At 36.9% G+C, this 24060-nt stretch overlaps 1 protein-coding gene across 1 annotated transcript in view; it reads right to left on the bottom strand.

Moving 5' to 3' along the window:
- The window catches only part of iqsec3a (IQ motif and Sec7 domain ArfGEF 3a), a 182557-nt gene extending 158792 nt beyond the window's left edge, over positions 1 to 23765 (bottom strand). The window contains exon 1 of the mRNA XM_067392344.1: positions 23263 to 23765. Coding sequence (XP_067248445.1) covers positions 23263 to 23765 — 503 coding nt within the window. The remainder of the gene's footprint in view (positions 1 to 23262) is intronic.
- Positions 23766 to 24060: the final 295 nt, after the last annotated feature.

The following is a 24060-nucleotide window of genomic DNA, read 5'->3' as shown; positions in this document are numbered from 1 at the left end:
ACAAAGATGTTGATCCATGCACATGTCCTACTTGGCAAAATAACTGTAAGCTCTAAGCACTACATTCACAAAAGACCAGAACACCCACATAGACTGAGACCAACCACACGCAATATCAACACAAGGCAAATTATGATGTTATGGTTGTAGATGCGTGGGTTTCCTATTGATGCCACTGGTTCACCCTTCTCTCAAGCATGCGGGATGCACACAGCTCATTACATTTGTCTGTCGCTTCTATTTTTTCCTGCTAACAGCTGTGAGACAGCAGAATTCAACCTTTTCTGGTGCAAAACGACAACAACTTTCAGCCAAGAGAGGTTGGAGATGGAACATTGTGTTAACAAAATAAACGCTAATGAAAATTGTTGTTGACAAAGGGTTTTTGTCTGTTTGTTTTTTCATCAACAACTTTGTAAATATAAAATTGTACAACACAATAAAAAAGAATTATTGTGATGAAAAATTAATATATTTTTTAATTAACCCATATTAAAGGGTTAGTTCACCCAACAATGAAAATTATATCATTAATTACTCACCTTCATGTTGTTCCACATAAGACCTTCGCTCATCTTTGTAACACAAATTAAGATATTTTTTATAAAATCCGATGGCTCAGTGAGGCCTCCATTGCCAGAAAGATAATTAACACGTTCAGATGCCCAGAAAGCTACTAAAGACATATTTAAAACAGTTCATGTGACTACAGTGGTTCAATCTTAATGTTATAAAGCGACGAGAATACTTTTTGTGCGGCAAAAACAAAATACCGACTTTATTCAACAATATCAAGTGATATGCAATTTCAAAACACTGCTTCATGAAGCTTCGAAGCTTTACGAATCTTTTGTTTCGAATCAGTAGTTCGGAGCATGTATCAAAAGTCACGTAATTTCAGTAAACAAGGCTTCGTTACATCATAAGTGTTTAAAAATTTCAATGGTTCACCACTGGGGGGCATGACTTTGGCAGTTTGATACACGCTTCAAACCACTGATTCGAAACAAAAGATTTGTAAAGCTTCAAAGCTTCATGAAGCAGTGTTTTGAAATCGCCCATCACTAGTCGTTATTTTGTTTTTTGGCGCACAAAAAGCATTCTCGTCGCTTCATAACATTAAGGTTGAACCACTGTAGTCACATGAACTGTTTTAAATATAACTTAAGTAGCTTTCTGGGCATTGAAAGTGTAAATTAACTTGCTGTCAATGGAGGTCAACTGAGCCATTGGATTTTATCAAAAATATCTTAATTTGTGTTCCGAAGATGAACGACGGTCTTACGGGTGTGGAACAACATGAGGGTGAGTAATTATTGACAGAATTTTCATTTTTGGATGAACTAACCCTTTAAGTTGAATAATTCCACCAACAATGTTTTAGAAAAAGAAAAATGTACAAAGAATTGATTAACAACACTGTCAAGCTGATAAGTTACATTTAAATTATTTGATTTATAACTTTTTCACAATCATGATCTCAAGATTATACCTGCCAACAATTTGGAGAAGATTTGATGAACACTGTAGGACAAGTGTGAAAAAGCATGTTTCAGCAAAAAAAAAAAAAAACAATAAATAAATAATAATAATAATAATAAAAAGATAAAAATAAATAAAAAAAATTGAAAAATGGTGGAAAAATCTATAACATGAAGTTGACCAAATTCAAAAAGGTGGAATAATGTCGAAATTTAAAGGGAATATTAATAAATAGGGATTTAAAACAACAAAAGGAATCAGGAAGAAAAATGGGGAAATGTTTTGCTTCAACGCCACACAGTTCAAAAGTTATAAGCTAAAACACACGTGAAATTTGAACTATATGGCTTCAAATAAAGAGCCCAAGTACCATAATATAAGGTTAGCCTTTCCCCTATGAGTGTGTCAAATTATATAACTAACAGATCCAGTAGGCACCTTCATAATAATAAGTTGTAATTCTGAGAACTGCTAATTTCTTCAAATGACTGCAGGCTCGTTAAAACAACATTCCAATAAAGCAAATTATTTGTGTTTTACAGAAAGGACATGTTCAGACATGCACCATTGCAGTTTAAGTCCTGAGTCATCACCACATGAACTGATGATGTAACAAAAAAAGAGTTCTGTAAGGTCAGTGCGCTGAGAGCGATTAGCACTGCACAACTGCACTGCAGCACTGACCGCATGTGCATGCAGTCCACAGCTGCAGTTGCTCTCAAACATCAACAGAGATGTTTTGCTTTAATGAAGAGATTTTTTTCTCGAAACTAATTTCCATTCTAATATGATAAAATTATAGGAGTTAATGTTACGAAATTATATTTTTCTCAAAGAAAACACAACCAATTAATATTTTTTGAAAGGCAGTCAAGTGTCTTATTATAATAAAGCAAAGACTATAGAATAACACAAGAAGTGTCGCAAGTGTTTAGAATGGGAGAAAGTGCAACATGCAATATGGTGGAATAAGTCCCACCTTCTAAATAAGAGCTAATCGACGATTGGTAAAGTCATCGCGTCACTGCAGCAGGCGTTAGAAGCTCCGGTTCCTATTGAAACATTTATAGAGCCGCACACTTAGGACTGCACATGCGCATTAGCTTGATCCAGCCTGAAAAATATTTTTTTTTGTCAAGATTTGAGTGTTTAGAATCAAAATTTAAGTTGTCAGATTTCATTGGTGATTTCAAATATGAAATTTAATCGAAAGCTTGGCAAACAGCTTTGGAGAATTTGAAGGTGCCCTAGAACCAGTTTTTACAAGATGTAATTTAAGTCTAAGGTGTCCCCTGTATGTGTCTGTGAAGTTTCAGCTCAAAATACCCCACAGATGTTTTTTAATACATTTTTTAACTGCCTATTTTGGGGCATCATTAACTATGCATCGATTCAGGCTGCGGCCCCTTTAAATCCTCTCGCTCCCTGGCCCCCCCGAGCTCTCGGCTATAATACATTGCATTTACAAAGTTCACACAGCTAATATAACCCTCAAATGGATCTTTACAAGATGTTCATCATGCATACTACATGCATGTGTCGGATCATGTGAGTATAGTATTTATTTGGATGTTTACATTTGATTCTGAATGAGTTAGAGGCTGTGCTTCGTGGCTAAAGCTAACATTACACACTGTTGGAGATATTTATGAGAGATTTATAAAGAATGAAGTTGTGTTTATGCATTATACAGACTGCAAGTGTTTAAAAATGAAAATAGCGACGGCTCTCTTGTCTCCATGAATACAGTAAGAAACTATGGTAACTTTAACGACATTTAACAGTAGATTAGCAACATGCTAACGAAACATTTATAAAGACAATTTAAAAATATCACTACCATTGACAGAGTGAAAAAAAGAGAAATGCTGGCAAACGATAGCAGAGGTGCTTCAGCAACCCAGTGAGAAATGGAATTAGCATTAAGCTAACATGCCACTTCAGTAACTTATTTACGCTCTTGTTTCCCAGTGCCCAAGGAAGTCGACCGGAAGTTGAAGTCGGCCGGGTGCCGCCATCTTGTAGCAGAACTTCACTTGCGTTAGCATCCCCATTGACTCCCATTCATTTTGGCGTCACTTTGACAGTGAATAACTTTACATCTGAGGCATTTAAAGACTCCATTTGTCCATTATTTTCTTTCCAAAGATACACGACAATGTATAAAGGGCTCCATTACCTTCTATGTTACATTATGGCCCCGTAGAAACAGGGCTTTTTTTTTGTAAAAGTAAGCTAACGATTGCGTCATAACCACTCGACTCTCTGTCGCACAGTAGAGAAATAACCGTACAGACAGGAAGAGAAGCTTGCAGGCAATCGGGGAGATTATCTTAATATGGCGTACTGGCGTTACATTTTAAAATACTATACAAAATAATTAATCAGAATACTTACTCCTGCTCACTCACGCCAAAGAACTCCCTACTCAAGCTCGCCGTCTCTGCAAGATTAACGATGGCAGTTTTCACGCACAGCTACTAGAAGATTTACATCTGTCAGACAGGTTGCGGACGTCATCAAGCTTAGTGTGAGTCTGCGCGTCAGAAAGGCCTAAAGTGCTAAAAATCGCTAAAAATGGGCTTCACTTGACTCAATTGAGTTCCAATGGGGTCGCTGTGTCCATTTCTTTTACTGTCTATGTTGTTTCCAGATGTCATTCGCTAGTTCCGCCTTCTCTATGACATCACGCACGTCATTAAAAACAGCAAGTGATGATTGGTCAGGAAGTATGACATGTTTCTTGTCCACATTACGACAAGAATTTAGGAGTCAAAATTGCATAATCTGATGCAGTGGGCCCTATCATACACCCGGCGCAATGCAGCGTCAGGCGCAACGCATGTGTATTTTGCTAGGTTCACCCCGACGCAGTTATAGTTTTCACGTCCTGCGCCACGTTGTTTAAATAGCAAATGTACATTGGGGCCTAGGCTGTAGCTGTCAGTAGCGTTATGGTCAGTGGCATTGCTGTCAGTTGTATTGGGTTACTGTTTCCTTAGTATTGGTGTCAATACTGTTATTCTACTGTCAGTAGTGTAGCTTGAAGCTGCTGTCAGTAGCCACATTTCCATTACAGATTTGCGCAAAAATTTGTGATATTTTCTAAATATCGATTAAAAACTATTGCGAAATGACGGCGTTTCCATTAACCGATATTATGTGACTAAAGCGTCTTTTTTCCTCTATACTATAAATAAGTCATTCAAAAAATCCTGGAGGCAGATATTGGTAGGTTTACGTATATATCCCAGCCACTGCACTAGCCATTATTTTTAATCAAAAGAGATGTAGGCATGTTTTCCAAGCATTTATGGCAAGGATAGACCCCTTATACTTGGGAGCGGCCATGTATGAGGTGTTTCTGGGTGTTTTTCCCTCCTATCTGCTTTGAGTTCTTGATAAATTCAAATTGTGGCATTTCTTTGTTATTTAGAATCCGTTCCCGTAATACTTTTGTCTTTGATTGGTGTCAGTGGTGTAGCTGTCAGTAACGTTAATGTCATATAAATTGCTGTTTCTCACTAAGATATAATTCTATGTAGGACCACTGACAACAAAGAAATAACATCCAAAGAGTAAATTATTACTATTGCATGGTAGGTTTAACGTGGGATTATTTGATTTAAAAAAAAAAATAAAAAATCAAATGGAAGAAGCACAAAATGTAACATGAGCCTTCTTATGTGTGAGTGAGAGAGTGTTGTCACTATGTACAAACATCTGACCTCACTGCTTTTTAGAATTCCAATGCTGTGCGACCTTTTGCAATCGCCATCTCTCTCTGTCCATAGGGTGCAGCAGGGAGTGCTGCACGTTTGAAAGTCACCTTTGCATAGTCACCTTTTCACACCCTTCCCCCTACATTCCCGTCTCTGAGCACGTACGGCTCTGACTAATGATGTGCAAGGCTTTTTTCAGATGCTGCTGATGCTGACTGCACAGACACAGAAAAAAAGGAAAAAGAAAAATGAAGCAATCTAAAAGCACTCAATAGAAAATGTGATATTCATGATTTGGGTTTCTGCCATGCAAAAAGGCAGAGGCAGTCACCCTGTCATAACCACACAGACGTGCCTAGCATCCACACTAAGAAAATTCTAGAACCATGGCCAAGGTTGAGATTTGAGAAAAAAAATCATTTTTATTCAGAACCATTTTGAGGTAAAAATACTGATACCTAATGATTTTCATGACATTTGGTTCTTGAGCGTCTGTGTTTTTTTTCCGCTGGTGTTAACACAACACTATACTAAAACACTCTGACAGTGTTTTCTATACCACCTACACCATTACTGACTACTGACATCCATCACCTTGGCAAAATGAATCATGTTTTAGCTTAGTGAACTTGCAGTCTGAATTACAGGTGATGAGAGAGAAACAATACAACAACAACAGAAAAACACTAAATCTTCCTATTGCAATGTGTCACAAACAAAGCAGTCAATAAGAATAACAAATTAATCACTCACTGAATCAGTCTGAGCAGTTACTGAATTACCATGTGACTCACTCAGTGAAGTCTTACTTCTGACCATATGTGAGTCAAAATAATCCAAAAACTGTAAAAATTTGTGAGAGATTTAATAACTGTTTGGTTGTTCAGAAAATTAAGGTTTTTGATGAAAACTTCCCAGGATTATCCTCCTTATAGTGGACTTCAGTTGGCCCCAAATGGTTGAAGGTCAAAATCACAGTTTCAGTGCAGCTTCAAATGGCTTTAAACAATACCAGACGAGGAATAAGGGCCTTATCTAGTGAAACGATATGCTATTTTAAAAAAAAATAAATAAAAATGATATACATTTTAAAGCTGCAGTAACTTTTTTTGGTAAAAAATTATCCTAACTCAATTTTTGTACATAACCAGCCAGTGTTCAAAACTCATCTTAGCCCGATTCACAAAGGTAAGCTTGTAATAATGTTTTAAAATAAGAACGCAGGGATAGTCACGCAATGCTGATGTCGTTAACATTAACAATTTGATAACAAAGTATAACAGTAATAATAATTTGCATGGTTTGGCGTGATCCGAGCTAAGCAATCATTAGATTTAATCATCATTAGCAGCGCGATTTATCGAAGGCCTAATGCTTTTTTCCTCAGTTGGTCAGAACAACTGAACGAAGTTGGACATAGTGGTGTATTAGAGGTAAAAAAAATATATAAATACTGTTCGGTTTCTCGCACAAACCGATTGTTTCGTGTCTTAGGACATCAATGTGTCGTCACAAGCCGCAGGGTTTAATTTGGATTTGTCTATGGAAGTTTTTTCGACTCTTATTGTTCAAGTTCCCAATCACTGCTATTATTTGACTGACAGACGGCAGCGGTTGCAGTTAAAAATCATAATTTGCGTTCGACTGAAGAAAAAAAGTCACCTACATCTTGGATGCACAGGGGGTAAGCAGATAAACATCAAATTTTCATTTTTGGGTGAACTATCCCTTTAACCATAGACACTCGTCTTGAACTAGCTCTCTTCTTCTTCTTCTCTATTAGAATTCTGGCAGTGTAGACGCTGCTAAGTGTATTATTGCCCTCCACAGGTCAAAGTTTGAACTAAATTGTCATATACAATATGCTAGTGCAAGTATATAATAATTAGTTCAAACTTTGACCTTTCAACCGAAGAAAGAAGGACATGGACATCTTGGATGACATGGGGGTAAATTATCAGGAAATTTTTATTTGAAACTGGACTAATCCTTTAAATAAATATTTAAAGCTAACACTTTATTTTACAGTGTCCTTGTTACACATGTTGCATGTATTTACTATAGTAATAACTATAAAGTTAGCATAATTACATGCAACAAGCCCTAAACCAAACCCAAATCCTATACTAAGTACATGTAGTTCATCAATATTACTCAGTACTTAAATGTATAATTACACTGTAAAAAGGACACCTTAAAATAAAGTGCATCCATACTGAATGTATAAAATATTTAATAATGTAAACATTGAAATGTTACAAAAATAATAGTTCTTTTGTTTAGTATTAATGTTTATAATAAACATATTTAATATAGTACTGTCACGCTTCCAGTCATTCCCGGACTACATTTCCCATAATCCTCCCTGGCCATCACCTGCACTCACTCCACCAATCAGTAATCACCACACCCAGCTGCAGCACATTATCTGGACTATTTAAGCCATTCACATCCTCACATACATTGCGAGGTCTTGTTTACTACGGTTACATTTCTGAGCGTCTGTTATCTTGTTTGCCTGCCTGTTGTGGACGTTGCATATTGTTCAGACTGTGTGCTGATAGACATTTTCTGTGAGGGCATTAATCAGCCACTTAAATCACAATTGATTCGTGAGGGACCCCGTTCCTCCCTTAGTCATTTTCGGGAGTTTGCATTATGGACTGTGGGCTCTCCATTTACTGTGGGTGTCGCGGAGGAATGTGACACTTCATCAATTCACGTACTGGCTGCCGCACCACAGGACACTCACAAGATGGCGGCTACCACAACAACACCACGTCACGTCCCCACTGATCTTCCAGAACAACGTCACGTCTCCGCTGATCCTCCAGAGCCATGTCACGTCTCCGCTGATCTTCCAGAGCAAAGTCTTGTCTCCTCTGATCTTTCAGACCCACGCCATGTCTCCGCTGATCTTCTAGAGTCACGTCACGTCACGTCTCTGGACCTGTCCGAGAGCGGAGAGGGTTGTTGTCCACCGTTGAATTCAGCACGAGCAGCTGGCATTCCGATGCCTCTGCCGGCCGCTTCTCACTCAGGCCGGACAAGATGGCCGCTTCGCCAGCGTCTACGGACAAGATGGCTGCCCCACCGGCACCACCCAAGCTCCTTGCCCTGTCGGCGCCACCCAAGCTCCTTGCCCTGTCAGCGCTACCAAAGCTCCTTGCCCTGCCGGCGCCCTCCACGAGCCAGCTCCAGCCCACCAACACATTCCAGCCAACAAATCCCATGGTTGCCCCATGCTCCTGACCCGCCTTGGCGTTCCAGTCATTCCCGGACTTAATTTCCCATAATCCTCCCTGCACCAATCAGTAATCACCACACCCAGCTGCAGCACATTATCTGGACTATTTAAGCCATTCACATCCTCACATACATTGCAAGGCCTTGTTTACTACGGTTACATTTCTGAGCGTCTGTTATCTTGTTTGCCTGCCTGTTGTTGACCCCGTTTGTTCCCCGTATACGATTCTCTGCTGCCTGCCCTTTGGATTATTTGCTCAATCTTGAACTTACGATTGTTACCTGCCCGCCCTGACCTATTGCCTTTTCTCCGACAACGATTCTGCCTGCTCTCTGCCATACCTGTCTGCTGTTGCTCTACCATTGCCTGTCTACTACAAACACTATTTAATAAAATATTGCAAATAGATCCTACCCTGAGTCCCGCTTCGTTACAAGTACATAGTATAATGTAGTTAAAATCAATTATCTGGTATTTCCTCAAAAGTACTATGTACTAAATAATGTATGCGATATTTAAAAAAATATATATATATAATATTATATAAAATACAAGTGTTTTTTGTATAGTAATAAACAAATTAAATTGAGTACATTGTAAAATATAGCTGGGAACAATTATCTGATGCTTCCTCAAAAGTACTAAAATAAGTGCTTTCATGAAAGTACTATGTAATCATATATATGATATTTAATAAATCTATAATAATGTATAAAATATTTGTTACAAAACAATGGTGTTTTTGTTTAGTATTATTGTTTATAATGAACATTAATTCAGTATAGTGCATACATGGTATAACACTCTAAAAAACAACCCAAGTTGGGTTAAATATGGACAAACCCAGCAGCTTGGGTTAAAGGACACCTATTATGCCCTCTTTCACAAGATGTAATATAATTCTCTGGTCTGGTCAAGTTTCAGCTTAAAATACCCCACAAATTTTCCCCTATTTGGGGGTGAGCAAAAACATGCCATTTACTATATTACTATATTGCTGGCTAAAAAAATAAATCCAAAATTGGTTGAAAAAAAAATGGCTGGGTGAAAACAACCCAATCCTTGGGTTTGTCCATATTTAACCCAGCATTTTTTAGAGAGAATATGGTTAGGATCAATTATCTGGTGCTTCCTCAAAAGTACTTAAAGAATTGTTACTGGAATTGTTAAGTTGAACCTGAATCACGAAGCTACATCTTTTCTTTACATGTACATATAGCCTCACAGGCCACAGCACACACTGCTATCCTGTAGCTCCTCAGCTGCGGACAAATATGGAGAGAAACGGGGAGCCACATAGGAGCCAAGGAGCAGACAGGGAGTTAGTGTATGCCAGGCAGAATACATGAATATGTGTGTGTGTTTGCAGTAGATGTCAATGTGTGTGCTCATAAGTGTAAGTCAGATCACTTGGGCGAACACCTGCGTGTTCTAATTGAAGATCTGCCTCAGGTGCGGCCCACAACTTCACCAACTCTCACCTCAGAGCCAGAGGGATGCCCAAAAGCAAGCTGTCCCACAAGAGCCAACTCCACACACACACATACACAATCAAACGGTAATTAGAATGGGAAGCAGTGACAGAAATGGCAAATTGCAACTGCTGAACTTCATAAATTTACAAAATTCACAAACCTACAAATGTATATCTACAAAATGGAATAGCCCAAGTCAAGTCAAGTCACCTTTTATATAGCGCTTTTTACAATGAAGATTGTGTAAAAGCAGCTTTACAGTGATAACCGGCAAATAATTTTAGCTGTACAGCAGCTCTAAAAGAAAATAGTGTCATTGTCCAGCTTAAGTAAATTCAGTATTGATTCATTCCTTTGTAAAAATCAATAGTTATTCATTTCATCTATACATCGGCTCTGGAGAAAACAGTGATGTCATCGTCCAGCTCAGTTCAGTTCGCATACAATGGTGTCAATGCAGGCAAATCAAAAACATTGTTGAATATCAAGTGTCCCCAACTAAGCAAGCCAAAAGGCAAAAGCGGCAAGGAACCCAAACTCCAACAGGTGACAAAAAGGGAGAAATAAAACCTTGGGAGAAACCAGGCTGAGTCGGGGGGGCAGTTCTCCTCTGGTCAGGACAAGCTAATATTTTACCACAAAATGAATTATATTATTATTTTGTAAAAAGAAAATTACGTTTATTTTTTTGATTATTAAGATATTTTGCATTACCACATTTTTTTTATTATATCATATCATAAGCTTGTTTTTTCACACAATTGCAAGATATAAAGTCACAATTCTGAGAAAAAGTCTGAATTGCAAGATATAAACTCGGAATTCTGAGAAAAAAAGTAAAAATTGCAAATTTATATCTCACAATTCTGACTTTATAATATGCAATTGCAACTTTATGTCATGCAATTCTGACTTTATAACTTTATAATAGTGAGAAAAAAGTCAGAATTATGAGATAAAATGTTGCAATTACCTTTTTTATTTTTTTATTCAGTGGCGGAAACAAGCTTCCATAATAATATACTAAAAATGTGATATAAATAATATATGTCATGTCTGTTGATGGTTTTGTTCATGCTTTCATGTCTTTTATTTTGAAATTTCCCATTCATGTGTTCATGTTCATTTGTAGCTCTGTCCATGGCCTTTGTAGTTCTTTTGCTCTTTGTAATTAGCTCCAGGTGTTCCTTGTTATCTTTGTTTCAGTTAGCTATTTAACCTTGTGTCTATCCTTGGCCTGGGTAGATTATTGCATGTATGTTTGCTTGCCTCCTTCTTCGGAGGGTCATGGTTTATGTAACTATTTCCAAGGACTATGTTTCATGTGATGATGACCATTGTCAAGTCGTGGATTGTTCTGCGTTGGAGTCACGTCTTTTATTTGCATTTAGATCCAGTATTGTTTTCTTGACTTAATAGGCTATGTTACAACATATAAATATGTATAAAAAATAATATGTTGTAACATAGCCTATTAAGTCAAGAAAACAATATTCAGTATATACAGTATATATATATATATACATATATATTTTTTATTATTCATCTTTGTTAATGTTAGTTATTAAAATTACAGCTGTTGATTGTTGTACAACAGCTCATGTTGGCTCAGGTACATTAAATCATTTGATTACTCCTCTCTGGAATGCTTGATTCTGATTGGTCAGATAGACATTACTAGATGTGTTATTCCCCGATAACAACCGTTGTCTGTTGCAACACTGAATAACATACTGCCTATCCAGTCATATTTATTAATTAAATTGAAAATGAAATTGGATGACTTTAGTATTAATAGCACTGTAATATTTTTGCTGTGTTCATCTTCTTGCCAGGATGATTGTTTTGTATTATAAGATAATAAACAGGTAAGATTTCTCTTGTCCCCATAATTATTTATGTGGAGAAAAGCCATGTAATAACTGTACTTTATCCCTTAAATGTTCATAACCAATGTTATATGTTTAAAAAACAGTAACTGTTCATGTGGACGATGAAGGTTTGATCCTGACCCATACCATGTTTTTATCCAATTCTTTCTTCCCAATAGTTTTGCATTAAAAAATGGGGTAAAATGAAATGAGTCCCATAAAATGAAATTACCACACCAATAATTAAATTAAGCCAAATTAGTACAAACTTTCATATCCTGGCTGTCATCACTGGTCAGGAACATTTCTGAAAACCAGGCATCCTCCACCTTCCCTCATGCCATCACATCAATCCCATTTCAAGAAGAAACCTTTCCTCCCTCCCTGCAGGGACATGTGTTCTGAGCAGCACAGCCAAATTAGACGAACAACTTGTCCTTCTTTGAGGCAAACTTAAAAGTGGACTTGTGACCCCGTGTCCCTGGAAGAAAGCAAAGACAAGTTCCTGTCTGGAGTTGATTCAAATGCAGCTTTCAAAGCTTGTACCCTCCGATGCCACTCGTAAAGAGAAAGGAACAAACTTTGAGGACATCTTTAAATATTCAGTGAGGAGAATCTGGAACTGAATGTGCTTTTTTTTAAAAAACCCATATAAACATTTAGGTGAAGAGTAATTCCTGCACCACTAGTGACACCAAACAAAATGGCAAAAATAATGACTATAAGACCATAAGTTTAAGAAATAATGACAAAAAGGTTTTCTGAATGTTATGAACTGGCAGCCTCTGTCACTATTTATTTTCACTGCATCTTTTTTTTTCCATGAAAAAAAATCATGAAAATGAATGTGGAAGGTGACTAGGGCTATCAATCTGATAACCTTGTGAAACAGAAGTGCATTTAATTGTATTTCATGTGCATCTGTAGTGTACTGCAAATCCAAGTATATTTTCAAAAAACTGTACTTGAAGATATTAATGAAATAAAATGCCACTTAAAGGTGCAATATAATTTTGCAGTAAAATATCCGAAAACCACTCGGCCAGTGTTATATATTTTGTTCACTTGAGTACTTACAATGTCCCAAATGCACAATATCCTGTGAGAAAATTGCAATTTTAACCAAGGCTCAGGGACGTGTGAGGAGTCGCCTGTCAATTGCATCATACCCGCGTTATCCTCGGTTTCCGGTTTTATTTTGTAGAAACCATGGAAACACCAAGGACGCTTTTATATTTACATGTTTTAATAGACAAGGGAACAACTGTTTTGATATATATTAATAGACAGAAAACTAATTATTGTTATATATCTCAACACATTTAGTCTTATTGTTTAAATCTAATTTTTTTGTTTTTTTGCGAGTACCATGTTTTACCATGCCTCAGAGAAAAACACTATTTTGTGAAGTAGCTAACATAGCATAATCAGATGCAGCTTTATTTTTAGTAACAGTAATACAGCATTTTCTCCATCATACAATACGTTTTAAAATTAATTGCATGCTTATCAACACAAACAATCCACCATTTATTAATATATTCAAATATCGATCTAGCTTACTGCAGTGTGCAACAGTGTCTCACAGCAGCCACCGAGCGAACGCAAAGAGTAACATTATAACATCATGTTCAACACACTCAAATGTATCTAATATGATAAACAGAGCTGTGTTACCTCATACTCATGACTGGAAAAACGGAAGCGGCGCCGGCGCTGTGGCAAAATAAATGTTCCGCTGCTTGTGAGGCATGTGTTGTGCAATCGCTCAGCTCCTCGTTCAGCTTCCACAACACTCCATTCTGCTCTGCTTCATACTACAGTAACGTTAATAATCGCATCCATGAACATGATTTTGTTCCTGAGTCCTATCCCAATTCTTTTCCACCGGCCGTTGAGGTGAAGACCATATGTCCCAAGTTTCCGCGCTCAAACTTGGCATCATTAAGTTACACCTTTGTTTTGAATAGGCCTTTAGAAAATATTACATATTGCACCTTTAAGTGTATTTTCATGCCTATATGGCTTAAATTCACTTTTGAAAAGTTCACTTTGTAATAAAACACTGCTTATTTAAGCTTCGAATCTTTTGCTTCGAATCAGTGGTTCGGAGCGTGTATCAAACTCCCAAAGTCACATGATTTCAGTAAACAAGGCTTCGTTATGTTATAAGTGTTTCGAAATTTCAATGGTTCACGTGACTTTGGCAGTTTGATATATGCTTCGAACCACTGATTCGAAACAAAAGATTCATAAAGCTTCGAAGCTTCATGAAGCAGTGTTTTGAAATCGTCCATTACTAGATATTGTTAAATAAAGTCTTTTTTTTTTTGGCACACAAAGTATTCTCATCACTTCATAACATTAAGGTTGAACCATTATAGTCACATGAGCTGTTTTAAATATGTCTTTAGTACCTTTCTGGGCGTTTAAAAGTGTAAATTAACGTGCTGTCAATAGAGGCTTCACTGAGCCATCAGATTTTATCAAAAATATCTTAATTTGTGTTCCGAAGATGAACGAAGGTCTTATGGGTATGGAACAACAGAGGGTGAGTGATAAATTACAGAATTTTCATTTTTGGGTGAACTAACCCTTTAAAGTGCAATTCACTGTAAATGCTTGTCAGAACATTCAGCAGTACACTTTAATCATATTTCAAAGACAACAGAAGTAATTATGAAATTACATATTAAGATGTCAGAATCAGCTAATTGAATCAGCTAATTGCATTTAATATCGATTTAAAACTATAATACATATTAATTTAATTACAATTAACATGCAAGTAAGTGTCTGAAAACATTCAGTTCACACTTATGTAAATTCTTTTAAAGTACATTATTTCCATAATAAGTACGTTTTTTTTTTTAAATATGCTATGTGATCTTTTTCCCAAGGGTAACATATTTTCTATTTCGCAGAAGAAAGAAAGCCATGTGGGTTTGGAACAACAATCTCAAATCACCAGTTTAATAACAGGAAATTACAGTGTCTTCTCTGGTTGCATAGATGCATAAATGATACATTTGTGGTGCTTATTTTGGACAACAGATGTTTCAAGAAAATGCGTTATAGCCACAGAAGTTGTCTGTTTAAAACAGTTACTGATTTTAGGTTCAATTTCATGGTATTCAATGGCAAAAATCTTAGCAGCATATTCTTAGCATTCCAATCATTCTGTGTTTCTGGATATTTCAGCAAGCACAGATGCCAAATACAACAGATGGCGTTCAAACCTGAGCGTGTGTGTGCTTCGAGGTCTGTGACATCAGCTGAGAAATACATTAAGCCGCTGAGCTGAAAATATTGGCCTACAGATATGTAGGCCTCAAATTGTTTTGTTTTTTAACAATTAACATATGCATTATTCAAATTAAGTATTCATCTAATCCAAGTCCTCTAAACACCTCTATTACAATCAATATGATAAAAAAATAAAAAGAACACTGTCGTATAAAAAGGTACTATGGCCAAGATATGTAAAACAACATATGGATATTAGTTTTTTTGGACATGTATTCAGAAAAATCACATCCTTCTGAAGTATGCCATCTGTCATTTACTGTGTAGTGCATGGAAATCACATCTGCCCAGCAGTTACGCCAGACTCTCAATGAGATCTTAAACAGTTTTGGCCTTCAATAGGTCTAACTTGTCATGAAAAAAGCTGGTGATGCCAAAAATTATGGTAGAAATTGAGGAGTAGTTTGGCCATCTCACTAAAACTGATTTCATGTTGACGATGGATGCCAAAATGCAAGTAAATCTTGACAAGCAAGTTTCTTGAAGATTTTCTAATCAAAACAAAGAAAAGGAAAATATATGTAAGGGTACACATCTTAATTTTTACTTAAACAGGGAATTATTTAAATAAATAATTTCTTTTTAAATATCATAAATGATTAATTCATATACTGTATGTCATTATGTTCTTGAGGAGTCGCACAAAATTACCTAAACTAACCATGCCTTGTCATAAAAAGGTCAAATGATCTGGGGTCTCATTTATAAAGCAGTTCCGACGCATAAGTTGTGATTTATAAAAACAAACTTGACGGGAAAATTTGCGTACTTCCACGTAAACTCTGACCCATGCCATGCGTACAAACATTTTGGAGACAGAGCAGTTTGGCGACACTGATGGTGAGCTGAGGGACTGACGGCAGATGAAGGAAAACCACTTTAAATCCTCATTATGAGTCATAATCATAAATACAGTGCATGTTCACAATAACTAAATTAAAGAATGATTTAAACTCGTGTGGAAACAAGTTTTCATTTGATAAACATTTACATTAATATTACACTTTCACTATTGCCGAAAAGCACTGAAATTACATTACGCAGAAGTTAAACAAAAGTAATATGAATTCAGATAGTAGATGTGCTACTTTCGATCACTTTTCCAGTGACAGGCTGTTTTAAAAGGTGCTCTAGAATTAAATATTGAATTTACCTTGGCATAGTTGAATAACAAGAGTTCAGTACATGGAAAAGACATACACTGAGTTTCAAACTCCATTGTTTCCTCCTTCTTATATAAATCTCATTTGTGTAAAAGACCTCCAGAAAACAGGCGAATCTCAACATAATACTGACTGTTACGTAACAGTCGGGGTGTACGCCCCCAATATTTGCATATGCAAGCCCATGATCAAGCCATTAGACAAGGGCAGAACATCTGGATGTGCACAGCAGAATCATCAGACTAGGTAAGCAAGCAAGAACAATAGTGAAAAATGGCAGATGGAAATGTCTTTCTAAATGTTTTGTTAGCATGTTGCTAATGTACTGTTAAATGTGGTTAAAGTTACCATTGTTTATTACTGTATTCACAGAGACAAGAGCCGTCGCTATTTTCATTTTTAAACACTTGCAGTCTGTAAAATTCATAAACACAACTTCATTCCATTTTGTAAAGATCCATTTTGAGGGTTATATTAGCTGTGTGAACTGTGTTTATGCTGTTCCAGGCAAGCTCCGGGGGCAGGGGAGCACGAGAATTTAAGGGGCCGCAACCTATATATCGGTGCCCCAAAATAGGCAGTTAAAAAAATGAATTAAAAAAAATCTATGGGGTATTTTGAGCTGAAACTTCACAGACACATTCAGGGGACACCTTAGACTTATATTACATCTTTCAAAAAGAAGTTCTAGGGCACCTTTAATGACAGCGAGGAGCACTGGGAGCACAATAATTCCTCTTTAAACTACACTGCAGATGTTCTGACAAAATATTTTAGCGAGAATGATGATCAGTGATGCACACTTAACTTCAATAATATGGAAGACACTGCTGGATTCGGTGGTCGAATGGTCCATTGTTCAGTTTGAATAGGTCCAATGATAATAGCTTACTGTATAACCACAGCTGCAGTGTTGATGTCATGTGAAGGATCTTCAAACAATTACCATTTGAAGGATATAATATGAGGAAAACGTTAAAATTTGCATGTTTTCTTTTTAAATTACAGACAATACGCCGAGACAGACAATTACAATGCAATAAATAAGTAGGCCTATCTGTTTCCACTAAAAATAGCCTATAAACATCCAAAAAGATATGTTCACCTTATCAGCAAAACTGTATAAATTTGATTTGAATTGTTTAAAACTATTAAAATACTATTTGGCCAGTGGACATGAATGAATCAGCTTTATTCTAAAACCTTTATCTTAAGTGTTTTACATAATTTTGTTTTTATGGATATTTTGATATATTTATTCTAAAACATAAAGAGGATATTGAATGATCTTTATCAATATAATATGTGGCACAAATGGCATTTATAGTCCATTACTAATATTTTCCAATGTCTTGTACCTTTGATGGCGTTAACCATGGTGTCACGTGAATGGGAATATGTATGGAAATGATATGCAGATGAGGTTATGCATAGTAAAACTAGGCGTCGTACGGTTTGGGGAGGAGACAGGGTGGAGATGCACGTACGCACAATCTTCCGTTGACTGGGATTTATCAAAGGATTTGTGCGCAGGTTCTGGCGTACGCATAGCTTTTGCGCGTACGTACACTTTTAGGATGAAATCTACGCAAAGTTCTATAAATGTGGCCCCTGATGTTTTAAGAGATTTGTTGACCTTGACACCATTTTGTATATATCATTTTCTCAACAAGGTTTACATTTCAAACATGTAATTATTTTAATACGATTTTTTCTTTATTACGACGCATAAAATGAACAATTCCATATAGTAGTACTTTCCATTAGTGAAACTGTATAATTAAGGCCCCGTTTACACTAGTGAGTTTTCGTTTTAAATTGCATAAGTTTTGCTACGGATACGCCTGCCGTTTACACTACGTCTGCGTTTTCGAACCTTGAAAATGGAGACTTTCAGAGACTGCAGAGCCCGTTTTAGTTTGTTGCGTTTCAGTATAAACGGACCAAAATGGAGACGATGGCGTGACTGCCCACATTCGCTCTGCGTATCCTTGACGGCCGTGTAAATATAACAATAACATGGAGACTGAACTGCAGTCTTTGCTGGCTCTGTTGTCATTTTTAGCAGCCATTGTGCAGTTAAACTGCATTTTTTTTAATACTGCAACTATCTACATGCACAAGAAGCAACTGTTTACACTTTTTACGCACATGCCCAGTGTGCATGAATGGTCATGTGACACCCGTTTTCGGCCGTGTAGTGTAGATGGAGATCGTTTCTGAAATACTGTGGAAACGTCAGTGTAGACGAGCATCATTTTCATTTTAAAACGTGTTTTTTAAAACAAAAACGCACTAGTGTAAACAGGGCCTAAGATGTATATATAAACAGGTTGTGCAAAAGTCCGTTCCCTGGAAACCAATATTCTAACCAACATTCTAGTGAATTATTTATTTAATCCTTCCATTTTAACCTTCAAGTGTGATTTATGACTGCCATTAATCTTAGCCTGCACATTAATTCCACAGCATGCAGGTTCATCTGACCTGTGCCCTTTCAGATCCCAGCTGTGGTGACTCACTGTGTCATCTGGTATATGCAAATTTATTCCATATCCTTCTTAAGTGGATGGTTTTTAAGGAGATAAAGGCTCAAATGAGAGATAGAGCCTAACTCAAATAAACTCAAATGTGTCAGTCAAACCACAAATCATAATGCAGTGCAAGTATGTGTTGCATTCTCCCTGCTGCTGAAAGAGCAAAATTGTGTTTGTCAGCATACACTGCATCAGAAGTCACAAATAAGCGATATATTCCAAAAGACATAACACAAATGCAAATCATCTTAGAGCAATATTCCTTAAAAAACAACAACAACAAGCATGTTAGTGGTGATGGACAACCCTCATTGGTAAAACTTGCCTGTGGCGACATTTCTTGGACATTTTGCAACAATTTCGATGTAGAATGTCCAGTGAATGGCACTAAAAGTGAGTTCAATTTCATCCGAAATAGATGAACATGAATCTGTCATGGTTTTATTACACAGGTCGGGGTACATGTACAGGGTAAAATGCCTGTGAGCGGTGCTTAAATGTTAATGCTCCATTGTGTTTGAAAATAACATACCCCCTACACTAAACTTAACCAATAAGCAAATGTGAAGATAAAAAAGCATTTGCTGAAGCAACCATGGCATTTAAGCTTGCTTTTACAAGTCTTTGAACTCTTTTATTGTGACTCTAAGTTTGTATTCATCCTGTAAACATAATTTGTGTGAAAAGAAATAAAAGTTGTTGGTGTTTTATTGCCACTAATGGTCATTTTAGCTGGAAACTGGGGTGAATTTTATTTATGTGCTTTTTGGAGTTCTGTCATGACAACTCTTGGAGTGTTTGGCATGGAAATGGATATGACAGTGTTGATACTGTATGTTTGGTCTTGGTGGAATAAATCTGCTACACTGCTGCTGTTGGTTATTGCTGCTACTGCTGCAGATCAAGTACAAGACTTGCTACTGCCAATATACATACACAACACACTGCTTTGAGCAAGTAAGTCATGCTGCTGCTGTACAATTTAGCATACATGAATTACCTGTAGCAGATCTATACAGGTGGAGCTGGGGAAGGTCAAGGGTTTCTGAAAGCGCGCTGCAACTGCTAAAGCAGGTTGAGCAGTGAGCTAATTGGTTACTGATGCAACAGGAACAAATCAACTGTTGGGCCCAAATTGAGTTAAGGACCCATCAGCCTGCACCATCTAGAGATTCATGACAGAACTTTGTATTTTTGCAAACAACAACAAAAAAAAAGTCCAATGAGCCTATTTTGAATAGAAGGGGACAATTTTCTGAGGGTAAAAAAACAGCAAAAATGTGAATCTTATAATTTTATAAAAGCTCTTATGTTTCGTACTACAAATCCCCACATGTGATTTGTGGGGAAAAAATGGATATTGTGGCCACAAAATAAGAATTTGTTTCCACGATTTTTGATTTAACTAAAACAAGAGAATGAATAAGTACAAGATGGCCATGATTTAGTAAATTGAGGAAACACATTTTCTCACAAGATTTAATTAAATTGAGGGAAGGAATTAGTAAAAGTATTGACAAAGTAGTAAGCAGTAAAATTGTAGTAAGGAGTAAAATTGTTAATTCATGGCCAGGATAAACATATTTTTATTCTAGCATTTCACGTACAGGGCTCCATAGTTTGTAATAATTTTACGATATTTTATGGTTTTAGTATTATGTTGTCATGGCAACAAAGTTGTAATGGATATAACATGGAATAAATTAGTAAGCGATTTTGTTGCATGTTGCGATGCATATTGTTTAAATCTTGTGGCTATACTATTGAAACTAAGTATTTTACAGTTTATGGACTGGCCTCATTCACTCTCTAAGCCAGATTTGTGCTTGGATATTTTTAAAGGTGACCTATTATGCCCCTTATGACAAGATGTAATATAATTCTCTGGTGTCCCCTGAATGTGTCTGTGAAGTTTCAGCTCAAAATATCCCACAGATCATTTATTATAGCTTGTCAAATTTGCCCCGATTTGGGTGTGAGCAAAGTGAATGAATTGAATTCTGAATGAATTGATAGTGTGTTGCATGGCTAACGTGGCTAAACCTACACACTGTAGGAGAGACTCAATAAGAACTATGCATTTATGAATTATTATACAGACTACATGCGTTTTTTTGGTTAAAAACGAAAATAATGACATGGCTCTGGTCTCCGTGAATAGAAACATTGTTAACTTTAGCCACATTTAACAGTACATTAGCAACTTGCTAACTTAACACATTTGCAAACATTACGAAATAAATATATATGAAATTGGATCAGAAATAGATCCTGTGTTTTACTGATGATCGTGTGAAGCATTCTAGTGTTAATGACTTACACATACTCGTATATGAATTTATTTGGACACATTCACTTCATAAATAAAATGACACCACTGCGTCCTTAGTGGTTCAGATGCCAGGAGTTTATGGAGATTTGTATGTTTTCTATTATAGCCGTTAACAGATCAGTGATAATGTTTACATGGCTGAGAAATATCACAAGCTCAGGCACGGTCGTTCTTGTGTGCTGCTCTCCTTCAGAGTTTTCCTTCAACTCACCTTCCTTCACGTAGCTTTAGTAATCCTGAAGACATTTAAGTGTGTCTGATCAGGGTTGTAGCTAAATTGTGAGACAGCTGCTGCTGTTGCACTCCAGGACCGGTGTTACTCGTATCTTGCAAAAACAATGGCAGTGCCGTGGGTGGAAACATACAGATTCAGGGGGCGGTAATATTATAATAAGATCCCCTTCCTACGTCACAAGGGGAGTGAAATCAGAATGGCTCGATTTTTCACATGCTTCTAGAAAAAGGCTTACCAAAACAAAGTTACTAGGTTGTCCTTTTTCACATTTTCCATGCTGGTATAGATGCACTAGAGACCCGATTATAGCACTTAAACATGGGAAAAGTCAGATTTTCATTATATGACCCCTTTAAGAAAAGGAGCTACAAGTTCAAATTAATTATTGTGGTAATTAAAATTATGCAGCAACAAGTGCTGTAAGCTTATACTGAACTCCCTTTAATATCTTTTATTACTCAACTGATTTGGTTTAATAACTTTTTACAGTATTTACTTTCGTCCTAGATTTTATCTTAATCAAGTTGCGCATTAATACCTAAAGACAATTATTTTACTGTCTCACTTTCAGATTTTAAGTGTCATCAGTCCAGTTACACCACAACACCACAGCAGGATAAAGCCGGATATTATTTGTTCGGCAGATTTCGAAGAAAGAGTCCAAAATAAGCCTTTGATATTAAAGAGGATTTGCTGAGGCAATCAGCATGAGTTGGTTTTCTGTGAGCTGGGTTGACAACAGCCAGTCAGTGTGTTCAAAGATCCAGAAAATCTATACACTCGCGTCCAGTTGATTATCTGTGTATCATTAATATTAATCATTCTGCAGAAGCTTATAAAGCAATCAAATCAAATGAAAGATTTCAAGGTCTTTGTTCTAGGGTACATTAAAGTGTCCCTCTGACTGTGTAATTGCACATAAATACCGAATAATAATGAGCACAATGTACTTAAAATTTGATTATTTTGTAGAAGGGTTTATAATGACACATTGTTACTGTTATGTCATCTATATAAATCCTGCAGGAATTTAGGAGTAATCTTTAAAACCCTACTAGTATTAGAAAGTTGCTACAGGAAATTACAGGTATGTTTTAGTATGTAAGTTTTAAATATTAAGATGAAAAAATTTAAGATTAAAATTTCATTTGATGTTCTGCAAAATGTTTGTGATCATAATCGTCATATTAGTTCTAAAAATTGTAGTTTTGCCTGGCGGTATGTTAAATTCCTATAAATTCATCATAATAGTGATTGAAAGAATGTTCTGATGGATTCTATTCCTATTCTGTATATTTTGCTAACATTTCCACACTACAAATGTTTGTCAGGTAGGCCTATAGCTGATGCTAATGCTTCATATGGTAATATCTATATATTTTGCTTATTGAATTAGCATGTTCAACAAAAAGACAGAACAGGTAAATAAAAAAAATACCTCCTGACAACTGACCTTTTTTTCAATACATGTATTCTGTATATAATGCTTTATAAAGGTATTTATGATGTTATTCTTAATAGTAGCCTATTGTAATTAGTTTTTTTATTAAAACAGTTTTTAATTCTTAATGTTTATTCTTTTTATTTTCTAATAGCTGCATTAGATATTTAAAAAAAGGATAAAAATTAAATGAAATTATTATTATTTATTAAATACTTTTTCTAGCGTGTATCCATGAAACTGTGGTTATAGTTATATTATAATGAGACTGTGTTGTTATTATTATTAATACTAATAAGTCATTGTTAATCTTTATAGCCTATATACACATAGGCTACTTTTCAAAGGGATATCGTCTCATTCCCTTTTTGGCGTAGGCACTGAAAGCTTACAAATGCCGCATAATCACAGGGTAATAGAGTGTGTGATGTACTGTGTGATTTTTACTCACTCCGGTTTCCTGGCGAGTCCAACGGACCGGCACAGTGTCGAAGGTGTCTGCGGAACAAGAGACTTGCAGGACGGGCTTCTCTTCTCGTCCTCCGCGGACTCCGGGCTAGACTGGGTTGCTTTGAGAGTCGGTGGGGAGGTTGGAACCAGCTGCAAATGCTGCGGGTGATGGATGGGAGCTGCCGGAGGATGCTGCGGCTGTTTGGACGGATGCTGCTGCGGCTGGGCTTGACCGAGAGTCGCCGAATGCTGGTGCGGGTGAGCGGCCGGCTGAGGGCTGCTGGTCCGCGGGGGTGGGTGGTGGTGGTGGTGCGGATGATGGTGGTGGTATTGATGCGGATCTCTCAGCTGACGATTCTCGCCGATCAGATCCTCAACCTTCCTCTCCAGCTCGTCGATCCGCTGCCGCTGGGTTTGAATCAGACTCTGCTGGTTTTGTACAATAGTGGTCAGTTCTTTGAGATAAAGCACGGCTTTCATTGGGTTATCCAGCAAGCTCTCCATTACTGTAATGTCAAAGCTTCAAGCTTCTGCTGTATCAGGATGGAGCTGGAGTCTTCTGGATGCAGAGAATGTGCTGTGGCGTGCTGACGCTCTAAGGATGCGAGTGATGGTCCTGAAGCAGGAGAGACTGGGGGAGGAGCTGCGGAGGATGATGAGGTCAGCGCTTCGACCAATCACGGAGATGCGTGTTTGCATGCAGTACACATTTGCCAATAGTGACATTAATTCACTAAGAAAGTTTTTCCACCTTAAAAGTTTTATACCTGGGCCTTGGCTGTTATGCAGTGCATTTTCA

Source organism: Chanodichthys erythropterus, chromosome 8 (genome assembly GCF_024489055.1).
Source record: "Chanodichthys erythropterus isolate Z2021 chromosome 8, ASM2448905v1, whole genome shotgun sequence".
Classification (NCBI taxonomy): domain Eukaryota; kingdom Metazoa; phylum Chordata; class Actinopteri; order Cypriniformes; family Xenocyprididae; genus Chanodichthys; species Chanodichthys erythropterus.
This window is presented reverse-complemented; position numbering and strand designations above follow the sequence as displayed.